At 46.5% G+C, this 19,438-nt stretch overlaps 1 protein-coding gene across 1 annotated transcript in view; it reads right to left on the bottom strand.

Moving 5' to 3' along the window:
- The window catches only part of LOC142257967 (neuroendocrine protein 7B2-like), a 229,620-nt gene that overhangs the window by 15,468 nt on the left and 194,714 nt on the right, over nucleotides 1–19,438 (bottom strand). Inside the window, exons 3-4 of the mRNA XM_075330308.1 lie at nucleotides 19,019–19,168; nucleotides 4,610–4,719 (exon numbers count right to left, since the gene is read on the bottom strand). Coding sequence (XP_075186423.1) covers nucleotides 4,610–4,719; nucleotides 19,019–19,168 — 260 coding nt within the window. The remainder of the gene's footprint in view (nucleotides 1–4,609; nucleotides 4,720–19,018; nucleotides 19,169–19,438) is intronic.

Here is a 19,438-nt window from a genome sequence, read left to right as displayed (position 1 = left end):
CCTACGGGTGCTCGATGGCTTCTTATAGGTAAAGGAAAAAAATTACTTAGAAGAAGCGTTCACGACAAATGTTATATCATCTAAACGTTCTAAACTATGTATAGAATGTAAAGTGTAGCTGTATTGAAATATTTACCCATTGCCAACTTCCACGGTTTCCAGTGCCTCTCAGATCCTCTCGGTCCATGGGTGCTCCTCTGCTTTACCGGCTCACACAGGGACCAAAAGCCTATGAGCATCATACCGAGCCTCCATAGACTTACATTGTGAAAGCCACTTCTGATCCACAAATAAACCCACTCATTAACAATCTGATTTTAGGTTGTGTGATCCAGAAAAGGACCAGAGAGACCATGAGGTGGACTGTGATCAGAAAGTATTTTAATACAACTACACTACAATAAAAGGCATATGTAGAAAGCTTGAAGGGGATATTTACTTTTTATAGGAAATGCTTCTTTAATATAAAGGTGTATTCCAATTCTGGCAAATTAGTTGGGACCCCCACCATTTGCCAGAGAAGACTACTAAGGCGGGCTTTGCACACTACGATATCGCAGGTGCGATGTCGGTGGGGTCAAATTGAAAGTGACGCACATCCGGCATCGCATGCGACATCGTAGTGTGTAAAGCCTAGATGATACGATTAACGAGCGGAAAATCGTCGTAATCGTATCATCGGTGCAGCGTCGGCGTAATCCATAATTACGCTGACGCGACGGTCCGATGTTGTTCCTCACTCCTGCGGCAGCACACATCGCTGTGTGTGAAGTCGCAGGAGAGAGGAACATCTCCTACCGGCGTCACCGCGGCTTCCGTAGGATATGCGGAAGGAAGGAGGTGGGCGGGATGTTTACATCCCGCTCATCTCCGCCCCTCCGCCGCTAGCCATGTGACGTCGCTATGACGCCGCATGACCCGCCCCCTTACGAAGGAGGCGGGTCGTCGGCCAGAGCGACGGTCGCAGGGCAGGTGAGTGCATGTGAAGCTGGCGTAGCGATAATGTTCGCTACGCCAGCTATCACACGATATCGTACCTGCGACGGGGGCGGGGACTATCGTGTGCGACATCGCAGCATCGGCTTGCGATGTCGCAACGTGCAAAGCCGCCCTTAGGCCGGAGTCACATTTGTGAGTGCCTCGCGTGTAACTCGCGCAAGTCTCTCATTGAATCACCCGGCACGGCCGCACACTTTGCTGACAGGAGCGGGTCAGTTGCATGTATCTCTATGCAGCTGAGACGCTCCTGTCCAGAGAGTGTGCGGCCGTGCCGGGTGATTTAATGAGAGACTCGCGCGAGTTACACGCGAGGCACTCACAAATGTGACTCCGGCCTAATGGTGGTTGTCTTGCAGCAAAGGGGAAGGGCGGAGGAAGGATAGGAGTCTCGGTCTAAAGTAATTAGTTGGGTTTCCAGTGGTCGGACCCACTCTGTTTGTATCAAAAGGAAAGCCGTCCAGCTCACCGATCAGCTGATTGCTGATAGATATAAATGTCCTGCGCACGGAATGGTCTGGCCACCAAGTAGAAAGTTAAAAAGAAAAAATTCCAGCGCTGTCCAATGAAAATACCCCACTTTATTAGAAAATTCCTAAAATCCAGCATAACAGCTCATGATATAGATCTCAGTGAGAACTACGTGTTTCAACGGTAGGTCTAAGTCATGTTCTGCTCAAACATGACTAAGACCTAGAGTCGAAACGCGTAGTTCTCACTGAGATCTATATCATGAGCTGTTATGCTGGATTTTAAGAATTTTCTAATAAAGTAGAGTATTTTTATTGGACAGCGCTGGAATTTTTTCATTCTAACACACTGTTTGTATTGTACATGATCCGCAACCTCCACAAAGTTGCTTAATGTGGTGCACTGTGGTGTATTATTGCCATTTATTGTTAAAAATGTTTTTTTGTTTTCCAAAACAATCAATCATTGTAATCCCTCACCAAATCTTATTTGTCTAAACTGGAATAACCCTACAATTGTTTCTAATTTATAGTATATCTATCTATAATTTATTTATTATAGCTCTATTTTTATATTTAAGAAATGGTATTATCCTCCAGGTCTTATTTCTTCGATTTACACTCTAGAACATACCAAGATGTCACGTTACTACAAGCTCATGGCCTTGGAGTAACTATCAACTTTGCTCTATCCTTCAAGCCACACATCCAAGCCCTCTTCACCTCCTGCCGACTGCAACTCAAAAATATCTCCAGGATCCGTGCTTTTCTTAACCAAGAATCAGCAAAAACATTAGTACATGCCCTAATCATCTCCCGGCTCGACTACTGCAACTCCTGCTCTGTGGCCTCCCTACTGACACTCTTGCACCCCTCCAATCTATCCTAAACTCTGCGTCCCGCTTAATCTACCTCTCCCCTCGCTATTCCCCAGCTACGCCACTCTGCCAATCCCTTCACTGCCTTCTCATCACCCAACAACTCCAGTTCAAAAGATTAACCATGACATACAAAGACATCCACAACCTGTCTCCTCCTTACATCTGTGACTTAGTCTCCCGGTACCTACCTGCACCCAACCTCCGATCCTCACAAGATCTCCTTCTCTACTCCTCTCATATCTCCTCTTCCCACAATCGCGTACAAGATTTCTCCCGTGCCTCCCCCATACTCTGGAACGCTCTACCTCAGCATATCAGACTCTCCCCTACCGTGGAAAGCTTCAAGAGGAACCTGAAGACCCAACTCTTCCTACAAGCCTACAACCTACAATAACCCTCAGTGTAGTACACCATATCGCAACCAGCTCTATCCTCATCTACTGTATTGTCACCCATCCCCTGTAGACTGTGAGCTCTCGCGGGCAGGGTTCTCTATCCTCCTGTACCGTCACCCATTCCCTGTATACTGTGAGCCCTCGCGGGTAGGGTCATCTCTCCTCCTGTACCAGTCTGTTTTGTACTGTTAATGATTGTTGTATTAGTTTTTATGTATACCCTTTTCACTTGTAAAGCACCATGGAATAAATGGCGCTATAATAACAAATAAATAATAATAATAATAATAATAATAATAATAATAATAATAATAATAATAATAATATGGCTTTTTATATATATATAAAAAAAAATGTGATGCTGCATATTTCTGTATGTGTCATACAGGTAAGTTACAAAAATATATATATTTTTTTGGTTTATTTTATTGAGATAGTAAAATGAATCTATTTATTTAATCTAATATTTATACATTTTTAACAATGCTAACTTTTATTTATCAAACTTATTACTTTACTTACATATTTATCTTTAGCAGATTTGTGTTTGTGCATAGAATATAGATAGACTTTTGTTAGGGTGGGGGTGCGGCCGTGTATACATCAAATACCTGAAATTTGTTGAGATCGGCTTTCAGAGCCCAGATTCTCTAGATTGGTGAGGACCAGGGCGATTGGACCCCCAGTGACCAGAAAGGTATCACCTATCGTTTGGATAGAGGTTAACTTTTAAGGGAACTTCACATGCTGCGATATCGGTATCGATATCGCTAGCGAGCGTACCCGCCCCCGTCGGTTGTGCGACACGGGCAAATCGCTACCCGTGGCACACAACCTCGCTTACACCTGTCACATGGACTTACCTGCCCTGCGACGTCGCTCTAGCCGGCGAACTGCCGTCACACGGCACCCGTCCAATAGAAGCGGAGGGGCGGAGATGAGCGTGACGTAACATGCCGCCCACCTCCTTCCTTACTCATTGGCGGTGGACGCAGGTAAGGAGATGTTCGTCGCTCCTGCGGTGTCACACATAGCGATGTGTGGTGCCACAGGAACGGCGAACAACATCGTACCTGCAGCAGCAACGACATTTTGAAAAGGAGCGACGTGTCAACGATCATCGATTTTGAACGATTTGCGATCGTTGATAGTCGCTCTTGGTGTCACACGCTGCGATGTCGCTAACGGCGCTGGATGTGCGTCACTACCGGCGTGACCCCGACGATATCTCATTAGCGATGTCGCAGCGTGTAAAGTAATGCACCCTTTAAACTTGAGAACACCCCTTTACGTTATCAACATGGCCATTGCTAACTGTGGTATTGCAGCTCTCCTGATGGCTTAAATCTTATATACAGTTTTTGGTGCAGTTTTTTGGAGGGTTTTTTTTTTTTTTTTTTTTTTTTAGACAAAAACAGTAGATCCAAAAGAGAACGCACTACTCTTTCCTTTACACTCTTGCTCTCTTTTGTATACATTCCCGGCTTTGAAAATAAATAAAAAAAATTACCACAAAAACAGCATGCGTCATTCCAGCCTTGAAAACAAAACTACTGGACAAGATAACCATAGCCGGAGAGCGCTATCTAGGAGGGGATATCTATAGTGGAGGACTGAGTCCTGGTGTACAATTTTTTTTTATCTTCAATTTTTTTTTTTTTTTTTTTTTTTTATAGCAGCAGATTAGTACAAATTAATTCAGAGATGCATTTCTGGGGTCCCCCGGCCCCCCAATAGAGGTTGGACCCCCGTTGATCACACATTGATGAGGGTTTGTCATCAGGATATTAAAGAGTATTAGTATAATTTGACAAGCAATGGCAAAGCTTTACGGTGCTAAAGCAGAAAGGGATAACAAGAGACTTACCCACTTGTTAACTCCTGGATAGTTGTGTTCTGGGTCGTACAGGTTTTGGTGAAGCTGGTACTCTTTGCTGAACTGGGCTGTGTCTGGTGTATCCGCCAAGCAGCCTTCACCTATTTTCCAAATGAAAACATTCTGATGAAATCGGAACAATTCGGCAACTTTTCCAGACGTTTGCTATAGTAGGAGCAATCTGTGGCAGGCCGGCCATGCTTAGAATGAATGGCGTATTCATGTTCATGGAGAACACTCGAGTAATGGACTCACAAATTGTACAACCGAAAGAAATGCTGCAGTCGGGGTAGAAACTGTAGGAAATGCAAAGGCAGTATAATAAGTATAGCCTTAAGCGGGCTTTACACACTGCGATATCTGTCCCGATATCGCTAGTGTGGGTACCCGCCCCCATCTGTTGCGCGACACGGGCAAATCGCTGCCAGTGCCGCACAACATCGCCCAGACCCGTCACACATACTTACCTGCCCGGCGACGTCGCTGTGACCGGCGATTCGCCTCCTTTCTAAGGGGGCGGTCCGTGCGGCGTCACAGCGACGTCACTGAGCGGCCACCCAATAGCAGTGGAGGGGCGGAGCTCAGCGGGACGTAACATCCCGCCCACCTCCTTCCTTCCGCATTGTGGCTGGGAGGAAGGTAAGGAGAGCTTCCTAGTTCCTGCGCTGTCACACGGAGCGATGTGTGCTGCCGCAGGAACGAGGAACAACCTCGTTACTGCTGCAGTAACGATTTTTGAGAATGGACCCCCATGTCACCGATGAGCGATTTTGCACGTTTTTGCAACAATGCAAAATCGCTCATCGGTGTCACACGAACGGCATCGCTAATGTGGCCGTATGTGCGTCACAATATCCGTGACCCCAACGAGTTCGCATTAGCGATGTCGTAGCGTGTAAAGCCCCCTTTAGGCTATGTGCACATGCTATGTTTTTATGACGCTGCGTTTTTGTGCGTTTTTGGCTGCGTTTTGCTGCGTTTTTCCAATGCATTGCATGGGGGGAAAACGCAGAAAAACGCAGGAAAGAATTGACATGTCCATTTTTTTTTTTAAGCTAAAAAACGCAGCTTAAAAAAAAAGTTGTGTGCGGACAGCAAAAATGAAAACTCAGACTTTGCTGGGGAAGCAAAGTCATGCAGTTTTGAGGCCAAAAACGCTGCGAAAAACGCACTGTGTGAACTTACCCTTAGCCCTTCAACCCTGGTCTCTAAAGGACCTGTCCAGGAAAAACAAGATATCACCTACCCATAGGATAGATGAAAACTTGTTGATCGATGAGTGTCTGTCCACCGGGACTCTGACCGATCGGCAGAATGGGAAACTTTTATGCTCGTTAAAGAATGCGGCAACAGGTCTGGATGTCTGATGGAACCTCCATTCATTCTCCCAGGAGCTAATGAAAATGCTGAGTGCAGTTCTCGGCAGCCCCAGAGAGAATGAATGGATAGGCAGGTCAAATGTCCAACGGCCCCTCCATTCATTCTGCAAGGAGTTACTGAAAATGCCAATTGCAACCCTCGGCAGCCTCACAGCGAATGAATGGAGCAGAAGGTCAATTGTCCAACAGCTTCTAGACTCGATCTCCAAGGAGCTACTGAAAATGACTATTGCGACCCTTGGCAGCCCCAGAGCGAATAAATGCAGCAACAGGTAAAATGTCCAACAGCCCCTCCATTCATTCTCTAAGGGGGGCTTTGCACACTACGACCTCGCAGGTGCGATGTCGGTGGGGTCAAATCGAAAGTGATGCACATCCGGCGTCGCAGTCGATATCGTAGTGTGCAAATCCTTTTTGATACGATTAACGAGCGCAAAAGCGTCGTTATCGTATCATCGGTGTAGGGTCCGACATTTCCATAATGCCGGTGCAGCGACAGGTACGATGTAGTTCCTCGTTCCTGCGGCAGCACACATCGCTGTATGTGAAGCCGCAGGAGCGAGGAACATCTTACCTGCTGCCAGCGGCTATACGGAAGGAAGGAGGTGGGCGGGATGTTTACATCCTGCTCATCTCCACCCCTCCGCTGCTATTGGCCGCCTGCCCTGTGACGCCGCACGACCCGCCCCCTTAGGAAGGAGGCGGGTCGCCGGCCAGAGCGACGCCGCAGGACAGGTGAGTGCATGTGAAGCTGGCATAGCGATAATGTTCGCTACGCCAACAATCACAAAGATATCGGTTGCTGCGACGGGGGCGCTCGACATCGCATCGGCTTGCGATGTCGCAGCGTGCAAAGTACCCCTAAGGAGCTGCTGAAAATACCAATTGCAACCCTCGGCAGCCCCAGAGCGAATAAATGAAGCAGCAGGTCAACTGTCCGACAGTCCCTTTATTCATTCTCCAAGGAGCTGCTGAAAATACCAAGTGCAGCCCTCAGCAGCCCCATAGAGAATGAATAGAGCCCTGGTTGAGCATCTGCCGCTCAATTCTAACAGAGATAAAAGTGCCCCTATCTGCCGATCAGTGCAGGTTTCAACAGTCGGATCCCCACAAATAAGGAGATATGGATAGGAGATAAAGAGGTTGTTGGTGAAAGCAAGTTGAGGGAGTCAAAAGGTATTTCCTTCTCATAATAAGATCCAAATGGCACATGGTAGGTGGGGTCCTGTTAAAGATTTTGGGTCCAGAAGCTTCAAAATTATCCCACTGGTTGCAATCACTGGACCACTTCCCCGCCATTCGTGGGGGTGTACTTGGGTGAGCGGAGTGGTTGCAGTGAGCATCAATAGGTCATGGCTGGTATTGCAGCTCAGCCTCATTGACGGCACGTATTATAGACCTGTCTGCACTCTGTATACCGCAAATGGTGCCTGTATATGTCACTGCATTCTCCATGAGAAACATACCTCTTAGGTGTAATGCCTTAATCATACAGCCTATACCACAGCATGCCGCATTCATATAAAAGTGGTGAAAAGAAATAGCATGCTCCAAATCCTGATTATATGGAAAATTCTGGAAAATGTGTCAGCAGGATTGGCCTAATACTCTCTGTAGGGGACATATTAGGGAACGGACACCAGTACAATTACAATGGCTTCCCATTGCCCAAAGACTCCAGTTCAAAACACTAACCATGAAATACAAAGCCATCCACAACCTGTCTCCTCCTTACATCTGTGACCTAGTCTCCCGGTACCTACCTGCACGCAACCTCAGCTCCTCACAAGATCTCCTTCTCTGCTCCTCTCTTCCCACAATCGCATACAAAATGTCTCCCGTGCATCCCCCATACTCTGGAATGCTCCTCAGCATATCAGATTCTTGCCTACTGTAGAAAGCTTCAAAAGGAACCTGAAGACCCACCTCTTCCAACAAGCCTACAACCTACAATAATCTTCAGACCAGTACACCACTGCGTTACCAGCTCTGTCCTCACCTATTGTACCCTCACCCCTTCCCTGTAGACTGTGAGCCCTCGCGAGCAGGGTCCTCTCTCCTCCTGTACCCTCATCCATCCCCTGTAGACTGTGAGCCCTTGCAGGAAGGGTCCTTTCTCCTCCTGTATCCTCACCCATTCCCTGTAGACTGTGAGCCCTCGCGGGCCTGGTCCTCTCTCCTCCTGTACCCTCACCCAGCCCCTGTAGACTGCGAGCCCTCGAGGGCAGGGTCCTCTCTCCTCCTGTACCCTCACCCATCCCCTGTAGACTGTGAGCCCTTGCGGGCAGGGTCCTCGCTCCTTCTGTACCTTCACCCATCCCTTGTAGACTGTGAGCCCTCGCGGGCAGGATCCTCTCTCCTCCTGTACCCTCACCCATCCCCTGTAGACTGTAAGCCCATTCGGGCAGGGTCCTCTCTCCTCCTGTACCCTAACCCATCCCCTGTAGACTGTGAGCCCTTGCGGGCAGGGTCCTCTCCCCTCCTGTAGACTGTGAGCCCTCACGGGCAGGGTCCTCTCTCCTCCTGTAGACTGTGAGCCCTTGCGGGCAGGGTCCTCTCCCCTCCTGTACCCTCACCTATCCTTTGTAGACTGTGAGCCCTCACGGGCAGGGTCCTCTCTCCTCCTGTAGACTGTGAGCCCTCACGGGCAGGGTCCTCTCTCCTCCTGTAGACTGTGAGCCCTTGCGGGCAGGGTCCTCTCCCCTCCTGTACCCTCACCTATCCTTTGTAGACTGTGAGCCCTCACGGGCAGGGTCCTCTCTCCTCCTGTAGACTGTGAGCCCTCACGGGCAGGGTCCTCTCTCCTCCTGTAGACTGTGAGCCCTTGCGGGCAGGGTCCTCTCCCCTCCTGTACCCTCACCTATCCTTTGTAGACTGAGCCCTCGCGGGCAGGGTCCTCTCCCCTCCTGTACCAGTCTGTTTTTGTAATGTTCATGATTGTTGTACTTGTTTGTTATGCATACCCTCTTTCACTTGTAATGCAACCATGGAATAAATGGCGCTATAATAATAAATAATAATATGGTGTTGCAAGCGGTGGCCGCTGCTGCTTCCCTGGGGCCCGCTCGGATACGGGTTCGCTGCTGCAGCTCGAGTGGTGACCGGACCCGGGCTCGCACGGCTGGCCGTCCTCACAACCATCGGAAAAGGGGGTTATGTACAGGGGGAATTGTCTGTGACGCCACCTGTGGGTTACGGGGCGTCACAACAGCATAAATAAAAGATATCTCAAATGTACATAGAAGAATAAAAGACTGGAGAGAATACAAATATAAATCCGGAAAAATACATGTATATGGTGAAATATTTTTTTAAACCTACATTAGAAACATGACCAATGATCACCTTAATCTTTCACCCGCCCTAAAACCTGAAATTGCCTACAGATTGCTTCTGTGATTTATTAGATAACTAGTCTAGATAACCCGGCCATAATCACATATCGGGAGAGGTCCGAGGCCTCATTCGTGTCTGTAGTGGTAACTTATTTACCAAGAACACTTTTACTTTGTGCCTTTGGCAAAATTTGTAATGGCTATAGGTCCCTTTAATGTTCATTTACTCCCAGACACAGGGACGCCACTAAGCCAGTGCACGAGCGGTGGAAAGTGAACGCGTGGAACAGGTGAATGTCATAGTCGGATAAAGAGAATATTTGGTTAATTTTGAATTATCATTCATGTTAATCTTTACTGGGTTTTAGGTTACGATAATATGTAGTGAATGTTATTACAACCTTTTAGGCCAGAATATGGTTTCCTATTGCACATCAATATCTACATTCTACATAATGGACTTAAAGTTATATGTTCCCCAGAAAGAGAAACATTTTGAAGGTAAATCATGAAATCACTTCAATTGCTCCATAAAGTGGGTGTCCAGGCACACAAATAGTTTTTAAAAAGCTGTAAATTAAAAAAAAAAATAAAAACCATCCAAACAGATCCCTCAATGATCTCAGCCTGAGGTTTCCCTGGTCTCTGACCTCCCTTCTTGCTCAGTCCGTACGTACGGACATGTGTCTGTTTTAGCCAATCATAAGTTGTAACAGTAACATGTTCACTGTTGAGGCCAGTGATTGGCTGCAGTGCTCACTGGACTGAGGAGGAAGTGCAGACGTTGGAGGTGGCCCAGGGCACTGGGATGGGACTTTCTGGCCATAGAAGGTCACAGTGTTTGCCTGCGCAGAATGCTTTCTGACTTTCCATTGTTCCTGCTGTCAGTATTCATTGTATTGAGTAGCTTTCCTGCTGGATTCGTCTCTCCCCCTTTTGGACCCAACAGGAGCTCAACTTCCACCCAGCTATTGATTATATTCCCTTGGTGTTTAAATACTCCTTCCTTTGGTCTGTGCTGGTGATATTTTCAGTTCCTTCAAGCTTTGGTTGCAAGCAGGTGGTTTGTACTCCTCTGTAGTATCATTGCTGAAAGCTCTGCTGAACTTCTACCTGAGTCATCTAATGGTAAGTAGTTCATGCTTTTTCCACCTGTGTGTCCTGTTGTGTCTTCTGTAGTGTTTAGTGGAGTTGACAAAGAGCTCATCCCATCCATTCCCCATTTAGGGCCCAGCACTAGGGATACCTAGGGTGAGGTATCCGACTCGGTACATACAGTACCTTGTGAAAGTATTCGGCCCCCTTGAACTTTTCAACCTTTTCCCACATTTCAGGCGTCAAACATAAAGATAAAAATTTTAAATTTTATGGTGAAGAATCAACAAGTGGACACAATTGTGAAGGTGAACGATATTTATTGCTTATTTTAAATTTTTGTAAAAAATAAAAAACTGAAAATTGAGGCGTGCAATATTATTCATCCCCTGTAAGTTAATACTTTGCAGCGCCACCTTTTGCTGTGATTACAGCTGCAGTCGCTTGGGGTATGTGTCTATCAGTTTTGCACATCGAGAGACTGAAATTCTCTCCCAGTCTTCCTTTGTAAACAGCTGGAGCTGAGTGAGGTTGGATGGAGGCGTTTGTGAACAGCAGTTTTCAGCTCTTTCCACAAATTCTCGATTGGATTCAGGTCTGGACTTTGACTTGGCCATTCTAACACCTGGATACATTTATTTGTGAACCATTCCATTGTAGATTTGCTTTATGTTTGGGATCATTGTCTTGTTGGAAGACAAATCTCCGTCCCAGTTTCAGGTCTTTTGCAGACTTCAACAGGTTTTCTTCAAGAATGGTCCTGTATTTGGCTCCATCCATCTTCTCATCAATTTTAACCCTCTTCCCTGTCCCTGCTGAAGAAAAGCAGGCCCAAACCATAATGCTGCCACCACCATGTTTGACACTGGGAATGGTGTGTTCAGGGTGATGAGCTGTGTTGCTTTTACGCTAAACATATTATTTGGCATTGTGCCCAAAAAGTTTGATTTTGGTTTCATCTGACCAAACCACCTTCTTCCACATGTTTGGTGTCTCCAGGTGGCTTGTAGCAAACTTTAAACGACACTTTTTATGGATATCTTTGAGAAATGGCTTTCTCTTTGCCACTCTTCCATAAAGGCCAGATTTGTGCAGTGTACGACTGATTGTTGTCCTATGGACAGACTCTCCACCTCAGCTGTAGATCTCTGCAGTTCTTCCAGAGGGATCATGGGCCTCTTGGCTGCATCTCTGATCAGTCTTCTCCTTGTTTGAGATGAAAGTTTGGATGGACGGCCGGGTCTTGGTAGATTTGCAGTGGTATGATACTCCTTACATTTCAATATTATCGCTTGCACAGTGCTCCTTGGGATATTTAAAGTTTTGGAAATCTTTTTGTAACCAAATCCGGCTTTAAACTTCTCCACAACAGTATCACGGACCTGCCTGTTGTGTTCCTTGGTCTTCATGATACTCTCTGTGCTTTACACAGAACCCTGAGACTATCACAGAGCAGGTGCATTTATACGGAGACGATTACACACAGGGGCTTATATTTATCATCATCAGTCATTTAGGACAACATTGGATAATTCAGAGATCCACAATCAACTTCTGGAGTGAGTTTACTGCACTGAAAGTAAAGGGGATGAATAATATTGCACGCCCAAATTTTCAGTTATTTTTTTAAAAAGTTTAAAATAAGCAATAAATTTCGTTCACCTTCACAATTGTGTCACTTGTTGATTCTTCACCATAATATTAAAAATGTTATGTTTATGTTTGAAGCCTGAAATGTGGGAAAAGGTTGAAAAATTCAAGGGAGCCGAATATAACACAAGGCACTGTAGGTGTGGAACCTATCTAGGGTAGTGAGGGACCCCAGGGACCGGCTGTAGGCTTGGTCAGGGGTCACCATCTTCCCTCTCCCTAGACACAGGGTTTCCCTTCCTTTTCGCTGTGTGCTTGGTACTTCACCGTACCTAGTGTGACAATCACTTATTTAATTTCCCAGTATACGGAGACAAAAAAAAAAAAAAAAAAAGGCTAGACAACCTTTTTAGGCAGATATGTCCTGGTGAAGGTGAAAAAAAAATAACTATTGGACATGAAATAAATAATATTTTAGATGTGTTGAAAAAAAACCCACTAGGCCCATTATTAAAACCAAGATATATTTCAAATAAGTGACAAAAAACCCCACTTAAAATGTCTTAAGCGGGGTATTATTTGGGAACAATCCTCCAAGTCACTAAATGAAGCCTACACTATCACAAAACAGAGTGCGCCCCTCAGATTTTTGGTAATATTTTATTAGATCTTTTCATGGGACAACACTGAAGATAGGACACTTTCATTTGATGTAAAGTAGTCAGTGTGCAGCTTGTATAACAGAGTAAATTACCCAACATGCAGCTGTTAATGTTTAAACCGCTGGCAACAAAAGTGAGTACACCCTAAGTGAAAATGAACATATGCCCAGAGTGTGAATATTTTGTGTGGCCACCATTATTTTCAAGCACTGCCTTACCTCTCTTGGGCATGGAGGTCACTAGAGCTTCACAGGAGCCTCTGGATCCTCTTCCATGATAACATCACGGAGCTGGAGCACATTAGAGACCTTGTGCTCCTTCACCTTCCAATTGAGGAGGAGCACAATAGGGTTTAGGTCTGGAGACCTGCTTGACAAGTCCAGCACCTTTACCCTCAGTTTCTTTAGCAAGGCAGTTGTCGTCTTGGATGTGTTTGGGGTTGTAATTTTGGAATACTGCCCTGACGCCCAGTTTTCGAAGGGAGTGGATCATGCTCTGTTTCAGTATGTCACAGTACATGTTGGCATTCAAGGTTCTGTAAATGAACAGTAGCTCCCCACAGCCGGCAGCACTCATGCAACCCAAAATCATGACACTCCCACCACCATGCCAGACTGTAGGCAAGACAACCAGATGTACGCCTCACTTTGTTGCCACCACACACACTTTGCACCATCTGAACCAAATAAGTTTATCTTTGTCTCATCAGATCACAGGACATGGTTCCAGTAATCAATGTCCTTAGTCTGCTTGTATTCAGCAAACTGTTTGCAGGCTTTCTTGTGCATGATCTTTAGAAGAGACTTCCTTCTAGACAACAGCCGTGCAGACAAATGTGATGCAGCGTGCGGTGTATGGTCTGAGCACTGACAGGCGGACTCCCCACCCTGTAACCTTTGCAGTAATGCTGACAGCACTCATACATTAATTCTGACAAAACAACCACTGGATATGATGCTGAGCATGTGCACTCAACACCTTTGGTTGACCATGGCGAGGCCTGCTCTGAGTGGCTCCTGTCTTGTTAAGCCTCTGTATGGTCTTGGCCACCGTGCTGCAGCACAGATTCAGGGTATTGGCAATCTTCTTATAGTCTAGGCCAGTGTTACCCAAACTCCAGTCCTCATGGCCCCCAACAATTCATGTTTACAGGATTTCCTTACTATTGAACAGGTGATGGAATCATTATCAAGGCATCACATGTGCTATATTAAGGAAATCCTGAAAACATGATCTGTTGGGGGTCGTGAGGACTGGAGTTTGGGAACCACTGGTCTAGGCCATCTTTATGTAGATCAACAATTCTTTGTTTAGATCCTCAGAGAATTTTTTGCCATGAGGAGCCATGTTGTCTTCCAGTGACCAGTGTGAGAGAGTGTGTGAGAGATAACACCAAATGTAACACACCTGCTCCCCATTGACACCCGACACCTTGTAACACTGAGTCACATCACACCGGGGAGGAAAAATGGCTAACTGGGAACAATTTGGCTATCTTCACTTAGGGGTGTACTCACTTTTCTTGCCAGCGTTATTTAGAGGGAACACCAAATTTACACTGTTATACAATCTGTACACTGACTACTGTACATTGTATCACAGTGTCATTATCTTCAGTGTTGTCCCAGGAAACAATATAAGAAAATATTTACAAAAATGTGAGGGGTGTACTCACTGTTATAAACTGTATATATCTGTGAATACAGAATGACATTTATACTCTCTTTTAATATATATGGCAACCAAACAGACTGCATACATGTAATTCTGTATTCATAGATGTGGGCTTCATTTAATGACTGGGGGAATGATCCTTTGAGACATCTGTAGTAGTGTTGAGTGGACCCGGACTTGAAAAATCCGGATCCGCGCGGTTTCAGCGGTAGATCCAGGTCTGACCCGGACGCGGGATTCCGGGTGCACGATCCGGATTCGGCTTTTTTTTTTTTTTTTTTTACACACACACACACACACACACACACACACACACACACACACTCACTCGCTCTCACTCGCACGCTCTCACTCGCACGCTCTCACTCGCACGCTCTCACTCGCACGCTCTCACTCGCACGCTCTCACTCGCACGCTCTCACTCGCACGCTCTCACTCGCACGCTCTCACTCGCTCGCTCTCACTCGCTCGCTCTCACTCGCTCGCTCTCACTCGCTCGCTCTCACTCGCTCTCTCACTCGCTCGCTCTCACTCGCTCTCTCACTCGCTCTCTCACTCGCTCTCTCACTCGCTCTCACTCGTCTCGGATTCAGCTCCTCCTCATTGACATATGTTGGCCTGGATTCCGGATCCGATCTCGGACTTCCTTGTCAGCCACTGATCCGCCAGAACCGGATTATTGGCAATCCGCTCAACTCTATTCTGTAGTTATATGGTCATGTGCTTCAAAATATATACGGTAATCAACAATAAGTGCAAAACATTGTGCTTACATACATCTGTTTGGAGATATATTCCTTATCATTATTGTTAATGAGGCCACTAGGTCACGGTTTAGCAATTGTGGCATGACTAATTAATAATAGTAGTATTTTTGAGATCCATTGTTCTCAATTTTAAAATATTTAGGGTTTTTTGTCACTTGTTTGTAATATATTTTGGTTTTACATAGTAACTAAATGCTTTGTTTTAACATTTACTCTAATTGGACCAGTTAGTGAAGGATACAGAACACTACATTATATACAGCTCTCCTTGTGGAGAGTGACATGTCTGAAATGCCGGTGTCAGGAGATTTATAGGCCATGTAATGCTCCTCTGCGAAACTAAAAGGGAACCTGTCAGCTACTCACCTGCGTGGCAGTCCGATATATTTTGGTCTGATAGGCGTCGCTTTTCTCCGGCCTGGCACCTCCTCTATCCTTGCGATCGCTGTCCTCCTCGTTTTGTGTGTATGATGCATCCTACATCATTCACACAGTGCCCTCCATGCAATCCTGCGAACTCGCACTTTGCTTGGCCATGCTTAGGGGTACTTTACACACTGCGATATAGTGACCGATATCGCTAGCGTGCGTACCCGCCCCCATCGGTTGTGCAACACGAGCAAAATCACTGCCCGTGGCGCACAACATCGCCCAGACTCGTCACACTACTTACCTGCCTAGTGACGTCGCTGTGACCGGCAAACAGCCTCCTTTCTAAGGGGGCGGTTCTTTCGGCGTCACAGCGACGTCACTAAGCGGCCGCCCAATAGAAGCGGAGGGGTGGAGATGAGCAGGACGAAAATCCCGCCCACCTCCTTCCTTCCTCATTACGGGTGGCCGCAGGTAAGGTGAGGTTCCTCGTTCCTGCGGTGTCACTGTGTGCTGCCGCAGGAACGACAAACAACATCGTGGAAGCAGCAGCAACGATAATCGAGATTAGGGGGGGATGTCACTGATTAGCGATTTTGAACGTTTTTGCTAACGCGTCCGGTTGTGTGTCACAAATTCCGTGACCCCAACATCATCGCTTTAGCGATGTCGCAGCGTGTAAAGTGGCCTTTAGGACAGAGCAAAGTATTGTTGCGCGTATGTGTGGATGGTCCTTGACCTTTCCGTGCGCATTACAGTACTTTGCCCTGCCCTTAGCATGGCAGAGAGAAGCACGCATGCGCAGGAGCGCAACAGAGGACACTATGTGAATTACATAGGACGCGTCATCCACACGTAGCAGGAAGGAGGATGGTGATCGCAAGGATAGAGGAAATGCCGGTTCAAGATCAGCAATGCCCAACGAACCGGACCGGACCACCCCATAGCTGAGTAGGGGACAGTTTCCCATTAAATATACAAATTGCCTCTTCAGAGAGAAAAAAAAAAAAAATGAAACAAAGACTTGAACTCTAGTACCACCTAATGGAGTAATAATCCTAAAAGTCAATATGGGCCCTTTAATGAATTTTGCCATACGACTTAGGATAAAAGCCAAACCCTCAATTTGCAGACATGTTGTTTCTTAGGCTATGTGCGCACGTTGCGTACTAGCCCTGCAGATATTTCTGCAGCGATCTGAAGAGCACATGTGCGCTTTAGATCGCTGCAGAAATGTCCGTAGTGAGCGCCGATTCTATGCGCTCTGCCTGCAGCTCCTGCCATAGACAGAGCAGGAGCTGCCGGCAAAGCGCAGGAAAGAAGTGACATGTCACTTCTTTTTGCGCAGCGCTTCGGCAGTAGCCGAAGCGCTGCGCTCTGAGACGCCACGTGCGCACGGCCCCTGCACAATCTCCATAGACTGTGCAGGGGACGCAGGACGCATGCAGTTACGCTGCGCTGCAAAGCGCAGCGTAACTGCATGAATTTACGCAACGTGCGCACATAGCCTTAGTGTTGCTCCTCCTCAGAGCAAAGCATGAAATCTGATTTGGCTGAATGAGAGGCATATGGCTGTGGTTTAACTCCCAATAGGTGGCACTAGAGTTCAAGTCTTCTTACTCTTGGAATACACAATTTGTATATTTAAAAGGGAAGTTATCATCAGATTTAGTGACTATAACCTGCAGCCAGCACCAGTGAGCCCCGATATACAGTATTCCAGAATACTGTGTATAAGAGCCCAGGCCACGCTGTAGAGCGTAAAACACACCTTTATAATATTCCCCTATGGGATCGGTCCAGTCCGATGGGTGTCGCTGCTCTCCAGTCCAGCGCCTCCTCTCTCCGGTCCAGCGCCTTCTCTCTGCTGCAATTGCCGCCCTCTTTCTACCCAGTCGAGTATGGATGACGTGTCCCAAGTCATCCACACAAGCCAGCATTGCAGTCCTGTGCAGGTGCGCTTTCATCTGCCCTGCTCAGTGCAGATCAAAAGTAGTATAATGCGCATGTGCGAAGAAAGGTGAAGACCGGCCTCGCATGCGCACTACAATATTTTTACCTGCCCTAAGCAGGGCAGATCAAAGCGTGCCTGCGCAGGACCGCAGTGCCGGCTTCTGTGGTTCTGTGGTTGACGTAGGAGTGGACCAGTCGTCCATACTGGGCTGGGTAGAAGGCGGATGGCAAACACAGCAGAGAGGAGGCACCGGACCGGAGAGCAGCAACACCCCTCGGACCGGACCGCCTCTGTAGGGGAGTATTATAAAAGTGATTTTTACATTCTACAGCTCGGCATGGGATTTTCTATATAGCATTCTGGATTGCTGTATATAAGGGCTCACTGGTGCTGGCCGCAAGTTACAGTCGCCAAGTCTGGTGACATGTTCCCTTTAATGTCCCAGAGGAGCAGTGCATGGCTTATAGGCTTCCTTACACTGATATGTCAGGTATGTTGTTGTCTATAAGGAGAAACATTCCTCCTCAGACCCCAGTCAGAAGCCTCTCATACAGCCAAATTGTTACATCACCGCCGGAGTCTGCTTCAGCGACTTCTGCTCCTATCGCCAGGCGACGCCGTGTTCCTGCCGTGGATGGTGATGGGAGAGGAGTCGATGCCAGCGGTGGGCGCAGGCTCCGATCATCCACTAGACTGGGTTAGCTTGGGATCTGCAGTACCGCTGGCTGACTGTGGGTGGCATGTGTCTTCCAGCTGAAGTTGCCAGCGTTCAGCTACAGCCAATGGGAATACACCACACCCTTCTTATTTCCCCTCCTGTCACATGACCACTGCCAGAGATAGTTCTGATTTTCCTGGCTCCTGGTCCGCCCTATTCTGTTTGGTGATTCCTGTGTGCTGATTTCTGCGTGTTTTCTGACTACCCTCCTCCCTGCTGTTTTGTACCTCGCCGCCCGATCCGGATTTGACCTCTGCTACGTTTGCTGACTACGTCATTGCCTGCCGATTCTATCCCTGTTCCGCAATTCCTGGTTTGACCCTGCCTGACTACTACTCTCATCGGACTGCAGCCTTCCACAGGTAGTGATCTCCAGGGCCCTGTGTAATTCCAAATCCCTGTAGAGGGGTTAAAGGGTTTCAGGGTTCTGGGGGTCCTGCTTGGTGAGTGGCTTCCCTCTAGCCTCCCCTTTACAGCCCATCTGAGTCTGTGGATCCAGGCAGGCATTACACAAATAAGATATCATAATTTGCACTGATGAGGGGCAACACCCCGAAACATGCGTCTGCAAATTGAGATTCTGATTTGGCTTTTATCCTAAGACATATGACAAGGCTCATTAAAGGGTCAATATCTAATTTTATGATTGCTACTTCCAATAAGTGGCACTAGTGTTCAAGCCTGAAGAGTAAATTAGCATGCAATATATATATATTTGAAGGTCATTTTCTCTCTTTATTTCCTCCTTTACCAAAATACATTGTGAAGAAAACATAGTTGCAGTCCATCATAAATGAGAGCCATATATTTTTGTCATATTATATCAGCTTTAATATCAGATACTAGTTTAACTATACCTGTTTTTCCAACAGGACATGGGTTAGGAGGGTTTGGATATCCTTGATCTTCCCGGAAGTCTTTAGGAATGTTGTCCCCTGTTAGCTCCGCTACAATGTTTGGTATGTTACCATATGGTCCCAAGTGCTGCAATCCTTCATGAGCGCCACCTACAGGAAAAGTGAAATCTCATTTGTACTATAAAAAAAATGATAAAGTATAAATATATAATAATTCTGTACTTTAAGAAAAAAAAAAGTGTATTTGTCTGTAGTTGTGGATGATGCCATTTTAGGAAGGTGCCTTGATTTTTTTTTTTTTTTAATAATTAGTGATTATATAATCAATTATTTGCAATACAAAATTAAATGCACTGGTTAAATATTTTTTTTTAATTTAAAAAAAAAAAATAATTCAATGTTGACTGCTGAAAAAAAACC

The sequence above is a fragment of the Anomaloglossus baeobatrachus genome, chromosome 12 (assembly GCF_048569485.1).
Source record: "Anomaloglossus baeobatrachus isolate aAnoBae1 chromosome 12, aAnoBae1.hap1, whole genome shotgun sequence".
NCBI lineage: Eukaryota > Metazoa > Chordata > Amphibia > Anura > Aromobatidae > Anomaloglossus > Anomaloglossus baeobatrachus.
The sequence above is the reverse complement of the archived record's forward strand: the minus strand, read 5'-3'. Positions and strand labels throughout refer to the sequence as shown.